This window comes from Rhinatrema bivittatum, chromosome 1 (assembly GCF_901001135.1).
Source record: "Rhinatrema bivittatum chromosome 1, aRhiBiv1.1, whole genome shotgun sequence".
Taxonomy (NCBI): Eukaryota; Metazoa; Chordata; class Amphibia; order Gymnophiona; family Rhinatrematidae; genus Rhinatrema; species Rhinatrema bivittatum.
The window spans coordinates 235,786,122-235,811,797 of NC_042615.1; the positions used below are offsets into that span (position 1 = coordinate 235,786,122).

Genomic DNA, 25,676 nt, shown 5'->3' on the forward strand with positions numbered 1-25,676 from the left:
TGTAGGGCCCTAATATGCGAAGCAGGAAGCAAATTACAGTAATCCATGGTAATCAAAATAATCTTTTGACAATGATCCTAAAATCACAAAAATCCAAAATATACTTTTTTAAAAAATTTATTATTTATTGAAATTTCAAAATATATTTCACAAAGAATCCTCTGCTACAGAAACATGATATATCAAATAAGCAACTACTGTATTTTTCTGCCCAGCAAACTGCCACGGCCCCTCCCACTCCTGCGGTGGGGGGTCTGACATCGAGCAGGCTAAGGGACACCTCCTCTGAAGCTGTGGTGAGCTCTCCTCCACTCACCTCAGCAGCTGGAACGCCTGGCCCCAAAAATGAAGCAGTTGCCAGGCATTGCACGATCGTTTGCTGCCCAGAGCAAGAAGGGGGTTCCGAGGGAAAGGTTTTTACTTTCCCCTTTCTTTTTGCCTGTATTTTGTGGATATTATCGCAGAAACAAAGTTAGAGGAAAAGTGCCGAGCAGAGTAATGCTGGCATTAGGCCGCTATCTTGACTCCCCCTCCCCCCCCCCAAATACTTTAAATAGCATAATAACCTCAGTTTAAAATAGCTTGACTTTAAAACTGATTGTATATGAGCTTTAAAAGAAAGATGAGATTTAATGTAAAGCTTAGATTACAGACCGTATCAGAAAAATGAATGAGATTACCCATCACAGACAAAAAATGAAAACACAAGTCTTCAAAAACCCTCCCAGATCTGGAAAAACATGCAACTTGTGTTTTACAAAGATTAAGTATCAAATGATTATTAGCTGTCCATTCATTAATAATAGAGAAGTATTCTTCTATTTGACCCAAAACCTGAGATAAAGTACTATAAAAAGGGAAGAACAGCTGTATGTCATCTGCATAAAATCTAAACATAACATTTAACTGATCTAACAAAAAAAACATAAAGGACGTAAATATATATTAAATAACACCTCAGTGAGGACTGCCTCCCGCGGAACCCCAGAAGACAATGTAATAGGCAGAAGTAGTACCATGATGGTAAACCTGTTTTCTCCCACTTAAGTAAGATTTAAACCACTGGTAAACTGTACGACAAATCCCAATAGAGTAAAACTGCTGCAATAGGTACTCTTGGGCAAATTCTGCGCTACTGCAGAATGCAGAATTTGCGCAGAATTCCTCCTTCGCGCAGACATCTTCCATCATCACAGTTCCCGCAGACTTCATCGCTGCCGCACAGATTTCCTCCCTCGCTGCCCTCGCGATTTCCTCCTGCGCCGGAAAAGGATAAAAAAAAAAATGGAAGCATGCCATGCACGGACAGCGGCCAATCCGGGACAGCGATGTCAGGTGGCGTACGGAGAGTGGAGGCATCGCATCGCAGCACGGCACCGACAGCTCGAGGAGCAAGCATCGAGGAGAAGAGGGAGAGAGGGAAGGGGAAAGAGAGGGGGAGGAGGGAGGGGAACAGGGGGAAGGGGGAAAGGAGAAGAGTGGGAAAAAGAGGAGGAGAAGAGGGAGAGAGAAGGGAGGGGAAGTCAGGTGCCGCACGGAGAGTGGGGGTATCGCAGCACGGCACCGGCGGCTCGAGGTAAGCATGCAAGGAGGAGAAGAGGGAGGGAGAGAGAAGGGAGGGGGACAGAGAGAAAGAAGAGGGGAGGGAGAAAGAGAGGCTAAAGAAGAGGCCCTGGCCCTGAGAGTGTATGTTTGAGCCCTTGTGTTTGTTGTGAGCCAGTGGGTAGGTGTCTACCTGGGAGTGTATGTGGGGAGACAGAATATGTGTGTGACAGATGGCATGTGAGAGAAAGCATATGTCTGATATGTAAGAGAGACAGTGAGCATGGATACTCAGGTGGAGAGTTTAGCAACAACTGCAGCAGTCCCTGCCAGCTTGGCTTATCTGCCGGAAGCAGCAATCGACACTGCTGGCAGATGAGCGTAGTTGCCAGGGACAGTCATTGCACTGAAATGCAGAATAATCTGCAAAAAGTATTGTGTTATTTTGAAAAATAAATGTGCAGAATTTAGAAAATGTGTACGCAGAATTTTTAATTTTTTTGTGCAGAATTCCCCCAGAGTAAATAGGGTGACATGAGACACAGTATCAAATGCTGTTATGTCTAAAAAGAGTGCAGTAACAGAAGCCCCACAATCAAATGTTCTTGTGTCTGTTTCTTATGATTTGTAAGCATTTTTACATAGACAAGCAGTTGAATTAGCCATGCTGTCTGGGTTCATCTTCTGTGCCACTAGGTGGCGGAGCTGTCTAAGTCTAGTAAAGTTTTTTTTAGCTAGGTGCTCCCTCTTGTATCTCCTCAGGTTTGCCTGAGGCTTCCCAGTCAGTTTTTTTTCCACGCTGCAGTTAGCACGCAGAGCTCTATTCTCCTGAGAGACTGAAAAGTTTCTGTGAGAAAAAAGTTTAAAAAAAAAAAAATGATTTAAATCATCAGGACAACATCCAGGGACATGTCTCGTCCAGGATTCAAATTTTGCTCCTGCAGCAAGATAATTTCAGCCATCGATGGCCACATTTCCTGCTATATATGCCTGGGACCCTTACATGACCAGGCAAATTGTGCAGACTGCGGACGCATGTCCCCAGGAGCCCAGCGACAATGGGCTGCCAAGCTTCAGGAGATACAATCCAGAGCTTCGGGCTCTTATGCCCCTTCTGAGGCCTCTGTCAGATGTTCCCCAGGCCCAAAAAGGAGGAAAACGTCTCCTTCGTCGAGGAGGGCCTCTTCAGTCGACCCTCCCCCCCCCAGGTCAGAATACCCACTGTTGCTCACCCGCCAAAAATCGGCGCACGGCACAGGGGATGCGTCTGTGGCATCGCGGCCGCATGCTTCACCGACGCAGTCGACGCATCGGCGCTCTGAAGATAAACGCACTGGCTCCGCTTCAAAGCATCAGAGCATTGACGTACCACCAAGAGAACGGTGCTGCGACATATCCTTGCCCAATCGATGCACCATCGACGCAGTTGACGCGCATTGGCGCACATAGCACTTTGCCGACACACCCGACGTAAAAACAACCTAAAAAACACCACTCAGGCCACAAAACACAGAGAGGTGTCACCACCCTTGTTTATCGAATCTGATCCAAACGATTCTCCACCTTGCCTATCAGACGCGACTCCTACATCACCTGGAGCATTTTCAACTGTTTCCCTGATCTCCGTGGGTGCCCTCGCCCCTGATCAACCTCAGCTAACTCCACCAGTTATCCCGGCAGGAAAGACTCCAAGCAAAAGACAAACGCAGACAGATGTACTCTGGTCCACTCTACCACCGGTTGCAGAACCACCACATATGTCGTCTACGTCTGGACTCGTTAATCAAGCTTTTCCTAGCGTGTAGCAGATGGACTCAAAACAAGTGGGTATAGTGTGCTCGTGCTAGCAGTTGGAGACGGATCTGACGTCAGCACGGGTACATATACCCCCACAGGAAGTGAAGCAATTCAGTAATTTCCGTCTCCAAAGCAGGTTGGAGCTCCTTCACGCTCGCTGAGCGTTCTTCCAAATTCTAATGACTAAATTTCTAGACGATATTTACTAACGACGAGCCCCGCACTCCTGCGGTGATAACCAGTTGGTCCCTCCCCCATTTGAGTTTCCCGAGGGGATTTCCGTGGTCCCTCGGAGGTAAGTGCCTCGGTCCGGTGGCCGGCTTGCAGCAGGACCTGCCCCCGAGCGAGAAGGGCTCGGGCGCGGCCTAGAGGCAGCCTCGGTCCCGGCGTGGACTTGGCCCCCGAGCGAGACGAGTTCGGGCGCGGCCTAGAGGCAGCGGGTGCACCTCCTCGAGCGCGGCGGTGAAGGTAATCGCCCTCTCCCCCCGCAGCCGGAGACCGCCCGGGTCGCAGCCGGGAAGCGCCGAAGACAAGGTAAGGCGTATATGTATATATATATGTGTGTGTGTGTGTGTGTGTGTGTGTGTGTATATATATATATATATATATATATATATATATTTGCTTGTTGGTCTCCGAGGATCCGAGGAGAAGCAGAGTGTGCCTCTGGGGTACCCAGCTTTCGCATGGAAACCCTGCGATCTGTCAAAAGTTCAGTACAGCTAGGGGAGTTTCTCACATCCCTAGATCTGTCAGAAGCCTACCTGCATATCCCAATCCATCGGGATCATCAGCGCTATCTACGTTTTAAAGTCTTGGACCAACATTTTCAGTTTCGGGCGTTACCCTTCGGGCTAGCCACAGCGCCGCGGATCTTTACCAAGGTCATAGTAGTAGTGGCGGCGGCCCTCAGAAAAGAGGGAATTCTCGTCCATCCCTACCTGGACGATTGGTTGATCAGGGCAAAATCGCCAGAAGAAAGCCATCAAGCAACCAGCTGAGTGATTGCCCTTCTAGAGAACCTAGGCTGGGTAGTAAACTTAAGCAAGTGTTCCCTACAGCCGTCTCAGTCGAAGGAATACCTAGGAGTCCTATTCGACACTCAGGCAGACAGTCAGCTTGACTCCCAAAAGAAGAGAAAAGCTCAAGAATCGTCTGCAGGCCCTGCTGCGTGCCGTCCGGCCCACAGCTTGGGATTACCTACAAGTCCTTGGCCTGATGGCATCCACTCTGGAGGTGATACCGTGGGCACGGGCGCATATGAGGCCGTTACAACGCGCCCTCCTATCCCGGTGGAGCCCGCGATCACAAACTTACACCGTACACCTCCCTCTGCCAGCCAGGGTAGGGAATCAGCTGCGATGGTGGCTGCAGCAATGCCACAGGAGCCGGGGGTCCAGGATGTCCTCTCTGACCTGGACCCTGCTCACAACAGACGCCAGCCTGAGCGGCTGGGGCGCACATTGCGAAGGAATCACCGCCCAAGGGCGATGGAGCAGAGAAGAGTTGGGATGGAACATCAACCGACTAGAGGCACGGGCAGTCAGGCCAGCGTGCCTGTGACTTGCCCACAGACTACGACACAGAGCAGTCAGTGTGATGTCAGACAACGCCACCACGGTGGCATACATCAACCGACAGGGCGGAACCAGAAGCCAACAAGTATCACTGGAAATAGCTCCTCTGATGACTTGGGCAGAAGCGAATCTCCAGGACATCTCCGCCGTCCACATCGCCGGGAAGGACAACGCCGCGGTGGACTTCCTCAGCAGAGAAAGTCTACATCCCGGGGATTGGCAACTGTCACCCACGGCGTTCCAGATGATTGTGAATCAGTGGGGGACCCCGGGCATGGACCTACTAGCGGACAGGTCCAACGCTCAAGTACCCAGATATTTCAGCCGCAGGCGGGATCCTCGGTCTCAGGGGATCGATGCATTGGTGCAACCATGGCCCCAGGGGATTCTGCTGTACGCTTTTCCGCCATGGCCCCTGCTGGGTGCCATTATACACAGGATTCAGCGGCACAAAGGCCTAGTTCTTCTAGTGGCCCTGGACTGGCCAAGAAGACCCTGGTACGCAGACATGAGAAGATTGCTTGCGGGGACTCCACTACCCCTGTCTCCGCACAGGGACCTGCTGCGCCAAGGTCCCATACTTCACGAGGATCCGGCTCAGTTCTCTCTTATGGTCTGGCCATTGAGAGGGCTAGACTGAAGACCCGAGGATATTCGGGACCGTTAATAGATACGCTCCTCAGAGCACGCAAGTTCTCCACATCGCTAACATATATAAGGATCTGGAGAGTATTTGAAGCTTGGTGCGAAGCTCATAGCGCCAATCCTCATGCCGCTAAGATTCCTATCATTCTGGACTTCCTGCAAGATGGTCTTCAGAAGGGTCTGTCCCTCAATTCCATCAAGGTCCAAGTGGCAACACTTTCCTGTTACGGTCCACGGAGTGACGGCAATAACATCGCCACACACCCAGACGTTTCACGTTTCCTGAAAGGAGTCAAACACATTCGTCCGCCACTGAAGTGGCCCATACCTCTGTGGAACCTCAACCTAGTTTTGGACTTTCTAGCGGGACACGCCTTCCGTCCACTTCAAGGCCTGTCCCTCCGTTTGTTAACCTTGAAGATGGTGTTCCTGCTGGCTGTTTGCTCCGCGCGCCGTGTCTCCGAGCTACAAGCACTGTCTTGCCGTGTTCCGTTTCTCCGAATCACGCCAGAAGCCATCCATCTTCGCACAGTTCCTTCCTTCTTACCCAAAGTAGTATCGCACTTCCACCTCAACCAAACCATCTCTTTACCTACCACAGACGGTTTGAAGAAGTCAGAAGAAGGTCGAGTTCTACGCCATCTCGACACTCATCCATCCCGCCTGGTAGAGACCACAGATTCCTAGACACACTAGGGAAAAAGGTCTATCAGAGTTCCATGTTGAGCACCAAGATTTCTGCTTATCAACTCTATATCACTCAATACCAGAGGAGCCTCTGGAAGCAGATGGAAGAGTTTGTAACCTCCTTACCCACTCAGTTCCAGGAGCTGTAATAACCAAGGGGCTAGAGGCAGGCAAACATGAGGTGAGAGCAGTCTCTGATAATTTTGAGACTGCTTCCAGGACAGCAGCAGCGGGAATCACTGCTCGCAGATGGGCCTGGCTCAAAGCATCTGACCTCAGAGTTGAGGTACAAGAAAAGCTTGTGGACCTGCCCTGTCTTGGTGACAATCTGTTTGGGGACAAAATTCAAGAAGCTGTACAACAGCTTAAGGACCACACTGAGACTCTACGTCAACTGTCTCAAACTCCACAAGAGCCTGCTACTCAGTCTTCTCGTCGTCCTCCACGAAGAGATATGCGACGTTCCTATTATAGGCCACGTAGATATTACCCCCACACTTCTAGGGGTAGGTCCACCAGACCTACACAACGCTCCCAGGCCAGACAATCCAGGCCTGCTCGTCCACAACCTTCTGCACAGACGGGCCTTGCAACAGGCTTTTGAAACAAAGACCAGAGAACAGACCCAACCTTTCAATCCCAAGCCAAATCTACCAGTGGGCGGAAGAATATCTCACTTTCACACAAATTGGCAAAACATAACATCAGATCAATGGGTACTTTTCATAGTCTCTCGAGGCTACAAACTAAATTTCACCTCAATTCCTCCAGAATTTCCACCAACTTCCTGCCCACGACAAAATTCTCAACTGCATCAATTACAGGCAGAATTATCCACCCTTCTGAGAGCCAGGGCCATACAACTAGTGTCCCGGACACAGCAGGGCAGAGGATTCTACTCCCGATACTTCCTCATTCCAAAGAAAACCGGAGGCCTACGTCCCATCCTAGATCTCAGAAATCTCAACAAATTTCTGAAGAAAGAAAAATTCAGGATGGTGTCTTTAGGCACCATGCTTCCACTTCTTCAAGCAAGAGATTGGCTTTGTTCTCTGGATCTTCAAGATGCTTATACTCACATTCCAATATACCCTCCTCATCGCAAGTACCTGCGCTTCATGGTAGACAATCAACATTACCAATACAGAGTTCTACCCTTTGGACTTGCATCTGCTCCCAGAGTCTTCACCAAATGTCTAGAGGTAATAGCAGGACACTTACACAAAGAAGGTGTCCATGTTTTCCCATATTTTTCACTTACCCACGGCCGCCTCCGACCCCGACCACGAGGCAGCCCCTGCCGGCCTCCGTCGAACCGAGACGCTGACGACATCCGGCTCACCTTCCTCCGCCTCCGAGGGGCACGCCGAACACCTTCAGCCAATCAGGGGACAGCCCTGATTTGGCCTCCTAATTTAAATTGAGAGGCGCCTAGCGTCGCGCGCCTAAGGAGCTCGACAAAGGAGCCTGCTCCTTTGTGCGCTCCTTAGTGCACTCCCTTTGGGCACTCCCTATTTGTGGAACCCGCCCGGGACCCATTCCCCCAACGGGAGGCCTTTAACAGAGCAAAGGAACCGATGCTACCTAACCACCATACTAGCATGTTATCTTTCAACCCAATCATCGGAGCCCAGAAATATAATAGTCCTCGATATAACTGCTGTGACCAGAATCATCCCAGCAACCACTCAGACAACCAATCAAGCTTACAGAGGACAGAGCACCTATCCAGCCGAACCAACTAAATTACAAACACCTTCAGCAATTCATCCAAATTAACTCATACAGACAGACACCCTCTCTCACCCATCCTCAGACACCTCTTGAATTCATACAGACTCACACCATTGGGCTTCCAAACCCAGACCCAATCAAGCGCATCTCAAAATAAATCTCCACCAAAACCATCCTCACCATGCTCACATATAACATCCCAATCATCCACAACCTTAGGAGAACCCCCATATCTAACTTCACCAATGTCATACAAAAAAGAATCATCCCTATCACAACATCACCATTGAACCAACTTCTAGGCCTCACGCTACTCTCAGTAACCCTCATCAATGCGCAGTCCTTAACTAAGAAGACACACATCCTCAACGATTACCTCTTGGATAGCAACCCAGACATCTGTGCCGTCACAGAAACCTGGTTCAAAAACTCTGACATTGCCTTAACCAATCAACTACCAATTCAGACATACGACATCTTCACCTTTCATAGACTCAAAAAAAGAGGAGGCGGACTTCTTCTAGCCACTAAGAAAGAACTCAGACTGACCGCACATTCTATCAAGACAGAATCCAAATTAGAATTGGGTCTAGTCAAATCGAAACACCTACAAATTCTGTTAGTCTACGCTCCCCCGGGAGTTCTAGAAACGGACCCATCACCCCTCGTAGAATCCATCGTGAAACATATTAATTCAGACCTTCCAACAATAATTATGGGGGATTTCAACCTCCACACAAACGCAATACCTCGCTCTACCAACTGTGAAACTCTCCTCACCACTCTTGGCGCGATGGGATTCACTCAGACCATAAACAGCCCCACGCATAAAGCTGGTCACACCCTGGATCAAATATTCATTAATGCTAACTTCACCTGCACATCAGAACCTTCCTGTACCCCAATCCCTTGGTCAGATCATTTCTTAATAGAATCTTCCTTTTCCACTCACAAACAGACACACACCTCTCCTCACACATCTACCATTCAATTCAGGAAAACATGTCCTTCCGACATACTCGGCGATCAGCTATCCAAAGAACTCTCCAACCTAGACCTAGCTAATCCTGACTCAGCCATATCCTCCTGGCAAAAGATTACAGAAACAGTCGCAAACAAATGGTGCCCAATAATCTCCAAGTCACTCAACCCAACAAAAAAGGGAAACCAACCTTGGTTCTGCTCGGAACTGAAACAAATGAAACAGGACTTACGCCAGAAAGAAAATAGATGGCGCAAAACCCCAAACAATACAACCCTCGCATCATACAAGGGTTTCTTAAATCACTACAGGACCGCCATTCTACAGAAAAAAAAGGAATACTATGCAAACAAAATACACCATTTTCAATATGATGCTCAGGCCCTTTTCTCTTACGTATCACAAATCACCAAATCAACCCCACCACCTATTCCTGATGAACAAGCTCTCTCCAAAGCCATAGAACTTGCTTCTTACTTCCAACAGAAGATCTTAAATACCCTCGCCCTCCTTCCTACAAATACAACTCCCATCAAGTCAGGTGAGAATTCCAATTCTCTAAACAGACCCAAATTCGACTGTTTCGAATCAATCTCCACCAAAGAGATTGAATCTCTTCTAAAAAGACAGAAACCTTCTAGCCATCCAGCTGACAATATTCCATCGAGACTCCTGCTTCTCATCCCAAACTTGATCTCAGGACCTCTGACCAACATAATAAACAGCCTCCTATCCCAAGGAAGCTACCCAGACATCCTAAAAACCACTTCACTCAAGCCCCTCCTCAAGAAACACAATCTAGACCCAAACGTACCAGCAAATTTCAGACCCATCTCTAACCTCCCATTCGTCGCTAAACTAACGGAGAAACTGGTAAACACACAGCTTTCTGACTATCTGGAAGACCACAAGATCTTACACCCTTTGCAATATGGTTTCCGTAAATCACGCAATACTGAAACCCTCCTCATCTCACTAACAGACCATATTATTATAGGGTTAGATAAAGGACACTCCTTCTTACTAGTCTTATTAGACATCTCGGCGGCTTTCGACACCGTCAATCACTCCATCTTGTTGGATCGCCTAGCAGATATTGGCATCTCTGGTTCTGCGTACAACTGGTTCAAGTCCTTCCTCAGCAATAGGACTTACAAAGTCAAAATCAATAATAAAGAGTCACCTCTAACAAAATCTAATCTGGGCGTACCACAAGGATCTTCGTTATCCCCAACCCTCTTTAACATATACCTCCTCCCCCTCAGCCAATTGTTAACAGATCTCAATCTAACTCATTATCTGTACGCAGACGACGTACAGATTCTAATCCCCATAACAGAATCACTCTCAAAAGCGCTCACCCATTGGAATAACTGCCTTTTATCCATCACCAACCTACTCAACAGCTTAAACTTGGTCCTCAACGCTTCTAAGACAGAGCTTCTCCTCATCTCCTCAAATGATATCAATATCCACCAACCAACACCACTCAACCCCCACATCACATGTAAGCAGGTTAGAGATCTTGGGGTGATTCTAGACAATCGACTAAACCTAAGGAAAATGGTCAATTCAACAACGAAAGATTGCTTTTACAGATTACAGGTCTTAAAACGACTTAAACCTCTCTTATTCTTCCACGACTTCAGGACAGTCCTCCAAGCGCTACTGTTCGCCAAAATAGACTACTGCAGCGCCCTTCTACTAGGACTCCCCAAATCCACTACCAAACCTCTTCAGATGATTCAAAATGCGGCAGCAAGATTGTTGACTAGTACCAGCCGCTACGAACACATATCACCAATTCTCAGGAACCTACACTGGTTACCAGTAAATTACAGAATTCTATACAAATCAATCACCTTAATCCATAAAACCATCCATCATCAACTTCAACTTGACCTAGAAATACCTTTCAAACTTTACTCCTCTAACAGACCAACTAGAGACATTTACAAAGGCACTCTTAATGTTCCACCCACTAAAGCTACACGCCTCGCTACGACCAAAGACAGAGCCTTTTCGACAGCAGGCCCTTCCATCTGGAACAGTATCCCATCAAACCTCAGACTGGAGCCATGCCTATTAACTTTCAGGAAAAGACTTAAAACCTGGCTCTTTCTCCAAGCCTTCCCTGAACCACCAGACAATCACTAGCTGGCCTTCTTTCTTACCCAGTCTGTCACTCCGTTTCTCAAAGAAAAAAATAAATGGACTCTTAGACTTCAGATTAAAGCACCGTTCTTAAGTTTGTAACTTGTACACTCTACGGTAAAATTACTTTACTGGCCTTTTCTTCTTTCCAGCTTGTTGCAAGCTTCCAAGTTCCCGCCCCCTGTTGATTGTAACTTTGACTTATTCCTGCTTTGGTTATCTTTCGTTTACGTGAATTTGTTACTCTAGTTTTTTCCCTCTGTTAAACTGTAAACCGATCCGATATGGTAATCTACTATGAAGGTCGGTATATAAAATTGTTAAATAAAATAATAAATATCTAGATGACTGGCTCATAAGGAGTCAATCTCAACAAGGAGCTCTCACTTCTCTCACTCGAACGATTGCTCTACTTCATTCCATGGGATTTCTCATCAATTATCAAAAATCCCATCTCACTCCAACTCATCTGCTTCAATTCATAGGAGCAGAGGAACACAGATCTAGCAAAGGCCATTCTACCTACAGATCATGCAGATGCCCTCATTCTACTAGCAAGCTCCATTTCCTTACGGACACAAACCACAGCACATCAGTTTCTGATACTGCTAGGTCATATGGCCTCCACGGTTCACGTTATACCAATGGCAAGGCTTGCCATGTGAGTTGCCCAGTGGACTTTACGATCACAGTGGATTCAAGCCATTCAACCACTACATTATCCAATACAGGTGACCCACCAACTAAGATCATCTCTACTTTGGTGGACGAACAAAGACAACCTGTGCAAAGGCCTACCCTTTCAACAACCAGTCCCAGAGATAACTTTAACTACAGATGCATCCACCTTGGGATGGGGAGCTCATGTAGACAATCTCCACACTCAAGGGACTAGGACAAAACTCGAAGCAACATATCAAATCAATTTTCTGGAACTTCGAGCTATACGTTATGTGCTGCATGCGTTTAAGGACTGCCTTTCATACAAGACTGTTCTAATTCAAACAGACAACACAGTAGCCATGTGGTACATTAACAAACAGGGAGGTACGGGCTCGTATCTCCTTTGTCAAGAAGCTGCACAAATTTGGGGCTGGGCCCTGAACCACTCAATGTTCCTACGAGCCACTTATCTCGCAGGCATTCACAATGTGGGAGCGGATCCACTCAGTCGTCAATTCCAACCACACGAATGGTCCCTGGATCCTGCAGTAGCGACCAGGATATTTCAGCATTGGGGACAACCAACAATAGATCTCTTTGCATCATATCTGCATCACAAAGTGGACAAATTCTGTTCTCTCCACAAATACAAGAATCAGCCAGCCAAGGACGCCTTCGCTCGCCCTTGGAGCTCAGGCCTACTATACGCGTATCCTCTCATAACCAAAACTCTAGTGAAGCTACAACAGGACAAAGGGTCCATGATACTCATAGCCCCATACTGGCCTCGACAAGTATGATTCCCCACACTGCTAGACCTCTCAGTCAGGGATCCAATTCGTCTGGGAGTAGCCCCCACTCTCATAACTCAGGATCAGGGTCGGTTGCGCCATCTCAACCTTCAATCCCTATCCCTGACGGCATGGATGTTGAAAGCTTGATCTTGCAACCACTCAATCTTTCATCCAATATATCTCAAGTGCTTATAGCTTCACGTAAATCTTCCACACGAAAGAACTATTCTTCTAAATGGAAGAGGTTCACTTTGTGGTGCTCCGAAAAGAACATAAATCCTTTCACCTGCCCCACAACTTCTCTACTTGATTACTTATACCATCTTTTGGAATCTGGTCTCCAGACTTCATCGGTAAGAGTACATTTAAGTGCAATCTCTGCATACCATAACAAAATAGGAGATGCACCTATTTCCACACAACCTCTCGTAAGCAGATTTATGAGAGGTTTAACTCACCTTAAATCACCAATTCGACCACCTGTCACAGAATGGGATCTGAATTTGGTACTAACAAGACTTATGCGTTCTCCTTTCGAACCCATGGATTCTTGTGATCTTAAATTTCTCACATGGAAAACCATCTTCTTATAGCCATTACATCAGCTAGAAGGGTTAGTGAGTTACAAGCACTTGTCACGTATGCACCTTATACTAAGTTCCTACATGACAAAGTGGTTCTACGTACACATCCAAAATTCCTTCCCAAGGTAGTTATGGAATTCCACTTGAATCAATCCATAAATTTACCCATATTCTTTCCAAGGCCTCATTCCCATCCCGGAGAAACAGCCTTGCATACCTTGGATTGTAAGCGTGCACTAGCTTTTTATATAGATCGCACTGCAGTACACAGACAATCCACACAGCTGTTTGTATCCTACGACCCAAACAAATCAGGTAAAGCAGTGGGTAAGCACACTTTATCCAATTGGCTAGCAGATTGCATACAATTTTGTTATGAAAAAGCAGGCCTTCCTCTCTAAGGGCGAGTAAAGGCACATTCAGTAAGAGCAATGTCAACTTCAGTAGCACACTACCGTTCATGCCTATCATCAACATATGTAAAGCAGCAACATGGAGTTCTCTTCACACTTTTGCAGCTCATTACTGCCTAGACAAACAAGGACGACAAGATTCGGCCTACGGACAATCTGTCTTAAATAATTTGTTTCCAGCTTAATCCCAACTCCTTCCACATCCAATCTTCTGTGATCTCCGGCTGACTCCTTTTCAACAACAATACTTCACAACAAAAGCACTCAGCCTCTAGTTTGCTATTCACCCATATGTGAGGACTAGCATCCTGCTTGTCCTGGGATAAAGCAAAATTGCTTACCTTATAATAGGTGTTATCCCAGGACAGCAGGATGTAGTCCTCACAGAATCCACCCGCCACCCCGCGGAGTTGGGCTCATATCCTTTTATGATTTAATTACTAAACTTTTTTGCTACATACTAGACTGAAGAGAGACACCTGTGGCAGAGAATATCATAGCATGCTGGGCATGCTCAATGGCCTCACACGGCCGGTCAAAAGTTTCTAGAAACTTTGACAGAAAGATTTCCCGCGCTGGGCTCCGTCGGTGACGACACCCATATGTGAGGACTACATCCTGCTGTCCTGGGATAACACCTATTACAAGGTAAGCAATTTTGCTTAATTTACAAGTACTGAAATCACACTTTTACAGCAAGGCTTGCAGGACACCGATTTGTCTCCTCAGTACTATAGCCTAGAGGAAGGTTTGAGACATCTGCTAAGGTCCATTTATGAAGGATTTGATGTCTTTCCAAAACTTCAGTGAATGCCTTAGTAGCGAGATGTCTCGCATGGTTACGTTCCAGCGCCATACGAGACGATGTTCACGACATATTAGCAAACCTGCTAAGTCGTCCGGAAGACTTGTTCGGAGAAAAGTTCATCAACACTGTGACAAAGCTCAAGGAGCAAAAAACAACAGTCCTTTCATTAACATCCCCTCACCAACCATCCACATCATGACGTCACTATTCTACTTCTGCTCCATACAGAAGAACAACCTTTAAGGCATTCGAACCTTATTCCTATTACAAGCCTCAACCCTATCAACCATTGAGGCAGCAACCTTATCGGCATCAAGCACCACGCCAGCGTGCCAGAACTCCTTGTCAGCCACATTAGCAAGCTGATCCTCCGCCGCCAAAAACCCAGCCGTATTTTTAAAAATCATACTGCCACCATCACAGTTGCTCCCTGTGGGAGGCAGGTTGTCCAACTATCTTCCAGCCTGGAGTCACATTACATCAGATCAGTGGGTCCTATCAATAATAGAACACGGTTACTTTCTCCATTTCTTATCCTGCCCAACCCTCCCGCACTGGGTTCCTCAAAAATATTTAACATCACACAAAGAACCTATTCTGAAGGAACTCAAGATTCTTCTACAGAACAAATGCATTCAGAAATTACCTTACCTGCAATTCCATCAGGGGTTTTACTCACAATACTTCCTAATTCCCAAGAAATCAGAGGTCTGCATCCAATCTTGGACCTATGTTCACTCAACGAACACCTCCACAAGGAGAAGTTCAAAATGACTTCTCTCAAATCCAATCTTCCATTTCTTCAAACTGGGGATTGGATGTGTTCACTGGACTTGAAGGATGCGTATGCTCACATTCCAATGCACCCCAGGTCCTGGCGTTACCTCTGTTTCCAGGCGGACAACCAGTACTTCCTGTACAGAGTTCTTCCATTCGTCCTTTCCTCTGCCACCATGGTCTTCACCAAATGTTTGGTGGTGGTGCACCTTCGTTGTCAGGGGGTGCAAATATTTCCCTATCTGGGCGATTGGCTCCTAGTAGCATCCAATCAAACACGGCTACGAGACAATCTTCTTCGAACAATTTCTTGCCTAGATAATCTAGGCCTCCTAATCAATTAAGAAAAATCGAATCTAGAACCCACTCAAACCCTACAATTCATAGGAGCCTACATCGACACGATTCAAGACAAGGCTTTCCTTCCTCACCCGAGAGCATTAGCTCTCTCCACATTATCTAATTCTACTTTACAGTGCAACAGTACTAGCTCGCCAATTCCTAACCGTTCTAGGACACATGGCAGCATCCATCTATGTGGTCCCACATACACGTCTACATATGCGTCGCCTCAGAGGGAACAGGGAAAGCCGTCAGGGCAGCGTGCGCATGTTATAAAATTGGGGTGTACATTTTTGCACGCCGGGTAGCGTGCAGATTCGAAAATCTGCCCCAGTATGTATGTAAGGCCAATTAGATTCTTACAAACATGAAAGAGAAAAGAATGTAGCGGTAGGAATATGTGTGTGTTTATGGCTCATACTAAGTGCTCAAAGAGACACTAGAGTGAATAGGAATCGTATGTGGAGAAAGAAGAAGTGGCAAGTCTGACCCCCCCTGCACTGGAGAGGATGGAACATTTTCTCCTTCTATTAGGAGAACATCAAGGTTTTTTTGATTGGTATTATTGAAGTATTGGTGTGCAGTTCAAGGTGTGTCCAAGGAGACAAGGAAGGCAACTATCACCTATCCAAGAGACCTTTCCAGAGAGCAGTAGCATAGCAAAGGTACGGTGTAGTAAAATATAAAGGAAACTGAGAATCTCTTTTATGTTCTGTCTGATAAGGGCTCTGATGAGGAAGGAGACCTTTCTCATTCTGCTCAAGTGTCTTGAGAAAATGTGTTCGGTGTTATACATCTACTGAAAACTTGGAATTCTGTTTTATTTTTTGTGTGTACTTCTTCATTTATTCATCTGTTTTTTGTCTTAGGTAAAATTGATTTTGTTTTAGAATAAATTCTGTGTGAGGACATTGAGTGATAGAACTGATTCCCCTGGGCCTAGGAACAAATGCTCCCCCCTCCTCCCCCCCCCCCCCCCCCCCCCCCGCCTCTATTGAAAGAATCTTGTCCTGGGCCTGCAACAAATTTTCCAAGACTTCACAGTACCCAAAAGTAGCTCCTTGGTCTGCACAGGGAGTTCTCCATGGAAGGGGGTTACATGTATTTATATATAGTATTAGCTGGAGGGGCCTTTCACAAAATGACAAGTAGTAAAAAAAAAAAAAAAAAAAGTATGCCATTTCTCTAACTACTGCCTTGTCCCTGCCTCTGGCTCAGTATGTAGCTCCTCAACACTGCTCCCTATTACACTTCCATGCTATCATTGCCCATTTTGCTGCCATACTCTTCCTTCACTCTCTGCTGCATGCCCTTTTCCCCACCTGCCACACATGTGCTCTTTACGGTCATGAGACAGACAAATACAACCTGCACATTGCTTTTTTATATAGGTGTTTGTGTGTGTGTGTGTGTGTATAAAAATTTTTCTAGTGGTTCTTTGTCAAAAATATACTTTTGATCTGAGGAATTAGAATTGTCCTTTCACTTGTAGAGTAGCTACTGATGTAAGTCAGTGTTGGTGTAATTCACATTATGTTGTTGTTTTTCTAGGTAAAAAAGACACATGCACAGTTTGTGGAGTTCTTTGCCGTACAGTATTTCTTTCTAAGCAGGTAAGTAACTAGACTTTTTAAAACTAATTTCTATTTTGTTCCCAGGTAAGTCCTTTTCATTCCATTTCCTTTCAGTCCTAATCAGAGCAGCATTCTTTATTCCCCTGTACTGTAATCCTGAGTAGTGGTAGGCCAACATACAGCTTTCTCAATGAGTATTTCATAAATGGGAATGTCTCTCAATCCAGAGGTGCAAGAATAGTATCAGCCATGTACTTTGGAAGGGCAGAGGAAGGAAAAGGGAGTGTGTGTGTGGGTGGAAAGGGCTGTTTCAGCTATAGCAGCTTAATAACTGAAGTTTGGTTAGTGAACCTCTCTCTCATAACCCTTTGCAATTTCCTAAGGGTTGTGCAAGGGCAGCAGTTTCCTGAGGGAACCCACAGATACCCACTTTGGAGTTTGACTAATGTCAGGATTGGTCATCCATTCAATCCCAAAAGAGAGATGAGTTCTGCCTCTATACCACTCCCTGCCCTAGAAGACTGGAGCTACAAAGAGCAAATTGAGAAGAGTGTAGTGACCTGGATGGTTGCTGCCTTCTCTTCCCCTCAATAGTTATGCTAATCCAGACAAATACATATTTTGATTAGCATTTATAAAATAGGTGTGAACTTTTTGAGATTAGGAATCTGAGAAGACATGTCTAGCAGACTGGATATATTATATCATGAATGGCTATTCCAAGTCATTGCATAGCTGGGTTTGAAGGATGTCCATCACAGGCATTACTGTGAAACAGGTGGGAAAATGGTACAGCATGTAAAGAGATAAGGATTTTTCCTTAACTTGATTGGAAACATGAATCTAGTTAGAAAAGAAATACTTTTTCTTTCCTAACTATCTGATCACACTGTCAACCAGTAAATTTTCAGACAGAATAGAATGTCTGCAGATACCACCAATATTTTGAGAGCTGCTTATTTATACTATAAAAGTAGTTTAGATTTGCAGAGATGCTTGTAAATTCTGTTTTTTAAAAGCATTGCTGCTTTCTCTTGACAGTTCCACAATATTTATACAATATTTGCCGCTAGGTGCTGCTTGCATTCTGCAGCATCCTGAAAAACTGCATTGTGGCTTCATTGAAGTCAGTGGAGCAGCAATGGTTAGTATACTTTTAATAAAAACAGTTGCTTTTATATAACAAAATTAAATAGAACATGGTTATTATTAAATTAAAGTGAGTTTTAGAGCAGGACTACCTTGCTTTCCTGACATTTCATTTTTTTCACCTTTTTTTGATGTGCTGTAGATATTGACCTGTATAATATCACTTTAGTTATATTGTGCAAACTTTTGGGGCTAAAATTCTCAAGGTGTTTTGTATACTGGGCTGAGAATTTTGAAAACCTCCAAACCGATTTTCAAAGGGAAACTTGCTGCGGAGATTCACTTTGAAAATCTTGCAGTGGGTTGGTTCCTCAGGAAGTCTTTTCCCCATGTAATTTGCATGCTGCATGTAATTAAGGAGCTTGCGCTAAACCCTCCCCCAGCACCACCTCTTTTTTTTTCTTGTTTGTGGGAGAGGGAAAGGATCATTTTCAAAGGGTTTTTTCCATGGGTAAACACCCGTGTATCATATTATTAGACTAACAATGATTAACCATGTTCATTGTAAGCCTCTAACTTGAAGCGATATTTACTGTTCATTGTAAACCGGGGTGATATGTATATTATACAGGAACCTCCGGTATATAAATCCTTTAAATAAATAAATAAATAAATAAACACAACAGAGAATACCCAACTGCATTGGAATAGTTTTAGGTTAGAAATTTCTTAGAAAATATAACTTGTCATAGAATTATTTAATTTAGTATTTCATGAGAATATGCATTCAGGCTCTTTAATGTAGCATTCCTTCAGAATGTAGTTGAAAATATACGTATGTAAAAAATGTTTGAAAATGTTTCCTTTTCCTCCTGCTAGACCAGTTTTTACACTTGGGATTTCCCTGTTCCTCAGCTGTTGGAGATAGGGCACACTCGCTTCACGACATATTGTCGGCCATAAAGTTCCTTGCTAGTAGCCTCTGTCTCATGCAGCTGTGGACATGTGTAGATGGACTTTACAAACCCTCCCAGAGCTATGGTGAAGTCCTAGCCTGGTAGAGCTTATTTAGCTCATGGGGCAATAATCCATTGGGCTGCTTTCCTGAGTGGAGTTGTCTCTCAGGAAGGATCTTGGTAGAAGGCAACCTAGAAATGGATCCCTGCCTCTTTAGGAACTGAAGATCCTCCTTGTGGTGATCCTGCTCTTTTAGGAGTAGGGGATCCTTGAAGACCTGACCTTTAAAAAAATAAATAAATGTGATCTCAAGGTTCCTCTCTCTTTCTCCTCTTGCTCCCCCCGCCCCCTCCCCCCGGCCTTACCACTCTGCCTTGCTACCTCTTAAGTTTATATGGGAGTAATAAAGACAAATGGGGAAGAAAAGGGAAGGCTATTGGGGAGGAAAGCCACAGCCTGGCATGCAGTGGGGGCCCTGACCCAATCTCGCTATATAGCCCCAGCAAGGAACCTTCTTGAGTATGGGAAGGGTCTGGCCCTGGAGCTGACTCAGCCTCAACCACAACCGCTCTAGGGGAGGAGGAGCCGGTAGCATCCTAGGTGGAAGAGGGCTCCGGGGAAGGTTCTGGAGGCAGAGTTACATGGCCTGCACAGGCCTTTATCCTGAACCCTACAAAGGGGTATGACAGGAATTTCTCCAGGATTTTCTCTGGAGTTTTTGTTGTTAATGTTCCAGGCTTTCTCCTGGACAAGCAGGATGGTAGACCTCACACATAGGTGATATCATTGGATGGAGCCCAGCATAGAAAACGCATGTCAAAATTTCTAGAACTTTGACTAGGCACACTGAGCCTGCCCAGCATGCCCTAATCCACACAAGGTCCCCCTTCAGTGTCTTTTTTTTTTTTTCCATGGAGGTGTTGCATTGCGGTTTGTGTGTTCATTAATCAAATTTTTTACAACTCACCTAAATTCAGCAAAACCAACCATCATATTAGGAGATTTTAATCTTCACATGGACGTCCATCTGCTATCTAATATATGCCAAACACTGAATGATATAATGAATGCACTAGGTTTCAAACTTATCACAGACAAACCAACTCACAAAGCTGGACATTCATTAGACTTGACATTCATCAACAATAAATCTCTAGAGAATATAAATACGGACTATACCCAAATCCCACGGTCAGATCACTTCCTCATACAATCTACTATTAAGCACTCCGGTCCAATAGAGAAACAAAGGAAGGAACCAGTTGAATTCAAGTATCGCCCACCCTTTAATATAGGAATACTAAAAGAAAAACTACAGGTAGAATTAATGAATCTCGATTACACGGATAGCGACACTGCAATAACTGAATGGATAAATAGGACCACTAAACTAGCAGATGAAATAAACCCCACAAAAATATTTACATTAAGGAACCAAAACAAATAAATCCCTGGAATAATGAACAAATAAAAAGTCAAGCGAAATCTCAGGAAAAAACGAAAAAGAATGGAAAAGAAATAAAACAACCGAAAATTTAACAAAATACCGAAAACTCCTGGCTCACTACAAAAAAGTAATCCTAGATGCTAAAAAAATATATTTCAGCTCTAAAATAGAAAAATTTACAAATAATTCTAGAACCCTGTTCAACATAGTTAAAGATCTATCCAGTGAGAAAACAAACACTTCTCAGAACCTACCTGAAACTCGCTGCAGTGAAGTAGCACAGTTTTTCAAAGATATAATTGAGAATCTAAGAACCAAAATTCCAAAAACAACTAAACAAGAAGTCAAAATGTACACCAGGGACATGACAAAATGGTCCTCATTCTCTTGAGGTATCAAACATAGAAGTGGAAACCATGATAAAAAATTTAAACCCTGCTCCCCATACAATCGACACCCTTCCTATAATGGAATTTAAAAAATTAACTGATATAGCTGCCCCAATACTAGCAAAAATCATAAACCTATCTCTCAAAGAAGGATCAATGCCCGACATACTGAAAGGGGCCATCATTAAACCAATCATTAAGAAAAAAAACCTAGACCCACAAAGCCTGAATAACTATAGACCAGTATCTAATCTACCACTGATAGCAAAACTAATAGAGAAAACAGTTCAAAAACAATTATCAGAACACCTAGAAAGCAACAACATCCTATATCCTGCACAACACGGTTTCCGCAAACATTATAGCACTGAAACACTGCTACTGGCACTGTCAGACAATATTTTAAGAGTTTTTGATAGTGGAACACATTACATCCTTATTTTATTAGATCTGTCTTCAGCATTTGACACAGTGAATCATGAAATATTGATCAAAAGACTCAGAGATAGGTCTGCACAGTAACACACTTACCTGGTTCAAGTCATATTTAAATAACAGATTTTTTCAGGTATAAATCAAAAACACAATGTCAGAGAAAGTAAAGTTACAGACAGGAGTACCATAAGGATCAAGATTGTCCACGACACTCTTTAATATTTACCTCCTTCCGTTATGTCACCTGCTAGCAGGCCTTGGAATCATACACTATATATGCTGACGGCATACAGCTAATCTTACCCATTGATGATACAATCAAAAAAACAATCAAATTAGCCAATATGTATCTAGACATAATCAAACAGCTATTAAACCAAATAGAGCTAGTGATAAACATTGATAAAACCGAATTCATGCACTTGGAACGAAAAAACATAAACCCAATTCAATCACCAATAATGATTAAGAATAACCAAAGAGTAGAATCAGCAGAAAAGGTACGTAACCTAGGTATTATAATAGACTCTGAACTAAGCCTGAAACAACACATATCACTGAAAATAAGAGGGATGATACGTGAAACTGATGGTTCTCAGGAAGTTAAAACCTTTATTAACATTATCAAATTTCAGAACAGTTTTACAAGCACTAATTTTCTCGAGCACTGACTATTGCAACGCCCTGTTCCTAGGGCTACCACAGGTGACTACACAACCTCTTCAAATACTGCAAAATTCAGCAGCAAGAATGTTAACAGGTAAAAGGAAAAGAGATCATATTACCGGAACACTTGCAGAACTACACTGGCTACCTATTGAACAAAGAGTACAATATAAAACGCTATGCACAATACACAAACTAATTCATGACGTAAAAGCGGAATGGCTGAGCACAGCCCTACGTTTACATTTCCACACAGAAACCTAAGATCAGCTAATAAAGCACTACTGACTATCCCCTCTGTTAAGTCGGCCAGACTCACACAAGTAAGGGAGCGAGCACTATCCTTGGCAGGACCCACACTGAAATTCAATGCCTATGGAGATTAGACTGCAGAAAAACTTCAAACTTTTCAGAGTAAGCCTAAAAACTTGGCTATTTAAACAAGCGTTTTATAAAGAGAATGGAGAAAACAAATAAGAGAGTAACCCGGCACCGAATATGTAATTTTTTAGTTTCCTTTTTCTTTCCCACCTTTAAATCACACCTAAGATTGTTATCTCTGTATAAGAACTGCAATGGAAACTCCTCAACCTAACAAAATCACTACTCAACAAATAGTTTTATATTGAAAGAACCATATTACCGCGCATTGTTGGCACATCTATAATGTTTTAACTATTTTAAATAAATTCTATTTTTGTGTCTTTTTGTAAACCGTTGTGATGGTTAATTTACTGAATGACGGTATAGAAAAGATTTTAAATAAAATAAATATTGTTTTGGTTTAAAAAAAAATTGTTGGTAAAAACTGCACCGATTCTTCAGTGTTTTTCCTTGATTCGGGTCCCTCTTTGTTCCCCTCACTTCTCAGTCAGGTTTTTCACTGTTTCGATAAGTTTCTTTTCTCTTCGTTCCTCTGTGGCGGCGGTGCCTCAGTGCCCGCCAGCGTTGATAGCTTGCTGGCTCCGTGTCATTTTTTGCCCTTCTTAGTTTGTGTCGTCTTGGCCTTGTTGGGTTTTCGCCGATGCCCCCAGTGTCCGAGGACTATGTCTATCATGGACCTGCCCAAAGTTTACATCTTCTGTCTGGGGGCATCGCCTGACGTCCGGGAGTGCTGCATGTGTGACCATATGACCCGAAGGGACGTTGAGCTTGCCTCAATAAGATGGAGAAGCTCTTTGGGGCGAGCAAATCCGAGCCATCGACATCGGTGACATTGATGCTGAAGGACCGAGAAGCCGCACCGATGGACACCGAGCCCTCGTCACCGGCGGGGCCCTCCATTCCATCAGTGCGCCAGTGGATGGGGTGCCGGGGACTGACTGCTGTCTCCTGGTTGAGGATGTAGAGTTAGTCGTCATTGACCTTGGCACCGGGGAAAGACCGGGCCAAGCACCAAGGGAAGTTAAGGAAGAATTGGCACCAGTCACCTTCAATGCACAGTGCCAGGCTCGGTTTGGCGTTGGCACTTGCCGTGATACCCCCTTAGCAACCCAGGGGGTCCGTGACAGTCTCCACCGGTCCAGGTGTCAGACGCCGAGCCACCGCAAGGCTCCGAGGAAGATCCGACTGACCCTTCCACCTCCTAGTCCATTTTGGCATAAGCAACCTTCAAGGAGGAATAAGAGCGCCGAATCCAGCTGGTGGTTGGTCAGGTGCGCTGGTATCGGTGCCTGGGCTCTCTCCGTTGGAACCGCTTATGGAGCAACTTAATGTGCTTAACTGTGTCTTACCCAGTTGGCATCGGTTTCCGGCCAGCCATCGGTGCCTGGTGGGGTGGTTGTCACCGGTTCCTCTTCCTCCGAGGCCTCATCGGTGCAGGTGCCGCTATCCTGGCCTGTAGCCCTCATCCAGCTTTGCAGGGACTGGCACTGGTGCCACCGGTGCCCATGCCTCTAGATGAAGGCCGAGCACCTAAGACCCCATCCCTTGTGGATTACAGCGAGGATAAGGTGCCTTATAATCCCTGGGGGATGACACTGCAGAATCCTCCTCAGAGGACTCGGAGGGTCTCTCCTCGGAACCCTGTCCTCCAGAGGAGCGAAGGAGGTCTCGCCCTGAGGACCTGACCTTCACAGGTTTTGTGTGGGCGATGGCAGAAGCCATCCCATTTTAGTTAATGACTGAGGAGGATGCCCGGCATAAGATGCTGGAGATCCTGCAGTTTGTGGAGGCTCTTAAAGTGATTGTGGCGGTCCCGATACATGAAATCTTTAAGGAGTTACTGTTGAGGATGTGGGAGCACCCCCTCACAGTTTCTCCTGTTAACAAGAAAGTGGATGGGGTTTACCTCCTCCAACAGGCTACTGGATTTAAAAAGCATCAGCTGGCACACCAATCGATTGTGGTCGAATGCGCTCTCAAAAAGGCCAAACTCTCTCGGACCCAAGCCTTAGCGCCCCTGGACAGGATCATAGAGTGCTGGATGCCCTTGGGAGAAAAGTTTGCATCGCCTCCTACTAGCTCTACATGAGCCAATAATCTCACAACCTCTGGAAGCAGGTGGAGGAGGCGGCCGAGTGGCTGCCTGAACAGGAGCAAGACACTTTTCTGTCGCTAGTGCGTCAGGGCCTGGAGTTTTGGAAGTACAAGGTGCATTCCACCTACGATGTTCTTGAGACAGCAGTGAGAGTCTCTGCAGCAGGAATTGGTGCCCACAGAATGGGATGACTGTGAGCCTCTGTTCTCCGACTGGAGGTATAGGAATGACTTGGTTACCTTCCGCGCACAGGAGAGAATCTCTTTGGAGGGGACACGGCGGCCCAGTTGCGGAATCATCATGAGACCCTCTAGCAACTCTCCGCCAGCACTTTAGACCTGCCCAGCGAGACAAGGGCAGAGGAAGTCTTTCTACCGATAAAGTATTTTCCTCTGCCCTCTTGCTTCCGTTCCCAGAGGGTGAGCTCTCACGTCATTCGAGGCATCAGTGAGCTGCCAAGCCTCAACCGGTGTCCCAGCCAAATTCCGGGACAGGGTTTTGACTGGATCACAGGGAGTATGAGCTAGCCATCCGTACCTGAGATGTTGGAAACCCCCCTCCCCCCCCCCCCTGGTCGGGGGCAGGCTACGGTTCTTTGTGAACTGGTGGCCCAGGACAACTTCAGACCAGTGGGTTTTGTCCATCGTCCACCAGGGGTACGGATTGAACCTATTTGGGTGTCCCTCCAAATTCTCTTCTGTGCCCGTCTTGGGGAGCCAATACTGCATCAAGAGGTACTGTTTCGGGAGCTCTCCGCCCTCTTAATGGCCAGAGCGGTCAAGCCTTTTTCCAAGGACTAGCAGGATGGTAGTCCTCACACATGGGTGACATCATCAGATGGAGCCCTACAGGGAAAACATTTTTCAAAGTTTCTAGAAACTTTGACAGGCACACTGAGCAGGTCCAGCATGCTGCTAACCACGCATCCACAAGGGGTCCCTCTTCAGTCTCTTCTTTTCCGTGGAACTGTCGCCTTGCGGTTTTCGGAGCTCGTGCTTCTTCTTGGCTTTTTTGCCTAGTTGAAGCATTTTTTTCATTCCACACGTCACACAGGGTACCTCACCCGCCGTGGGCAACGATCAGTAAGTGCTTTGTCCTTCGCAGTTGATCCGCAATGGCTTTCCCTCCCGGTGACCACCGA

General features: G+C 45.5%; 1 protein-coding gene across 1 annotated transcript in view; it reads left to right on the forward strand.

The window, feature by feature from the left end:
* The window catches only part of RNF212 (ring finger protein 212), a 462,006-nt gene that overhangs the window by 9,867 nt on the left and 426,463 nt on the right, over positions 1-25,676 (forward strand). The window contains exons 2-3 of the mRNA XM_029592744.1: positions 17,051-17,112; positions 18,115-18,217. Coding sequence (XP_029448604.1) covers positions 18,215-18,217 — 3 coding nt within the window. The 5' untranslated portion in view covers positions 17,051-17,112; positions 18,115-18,214. The remainder of the gene's footprint in view (positions 1-17,050; positions 17,113-18,114; positions 18,218-25,676) is intronic.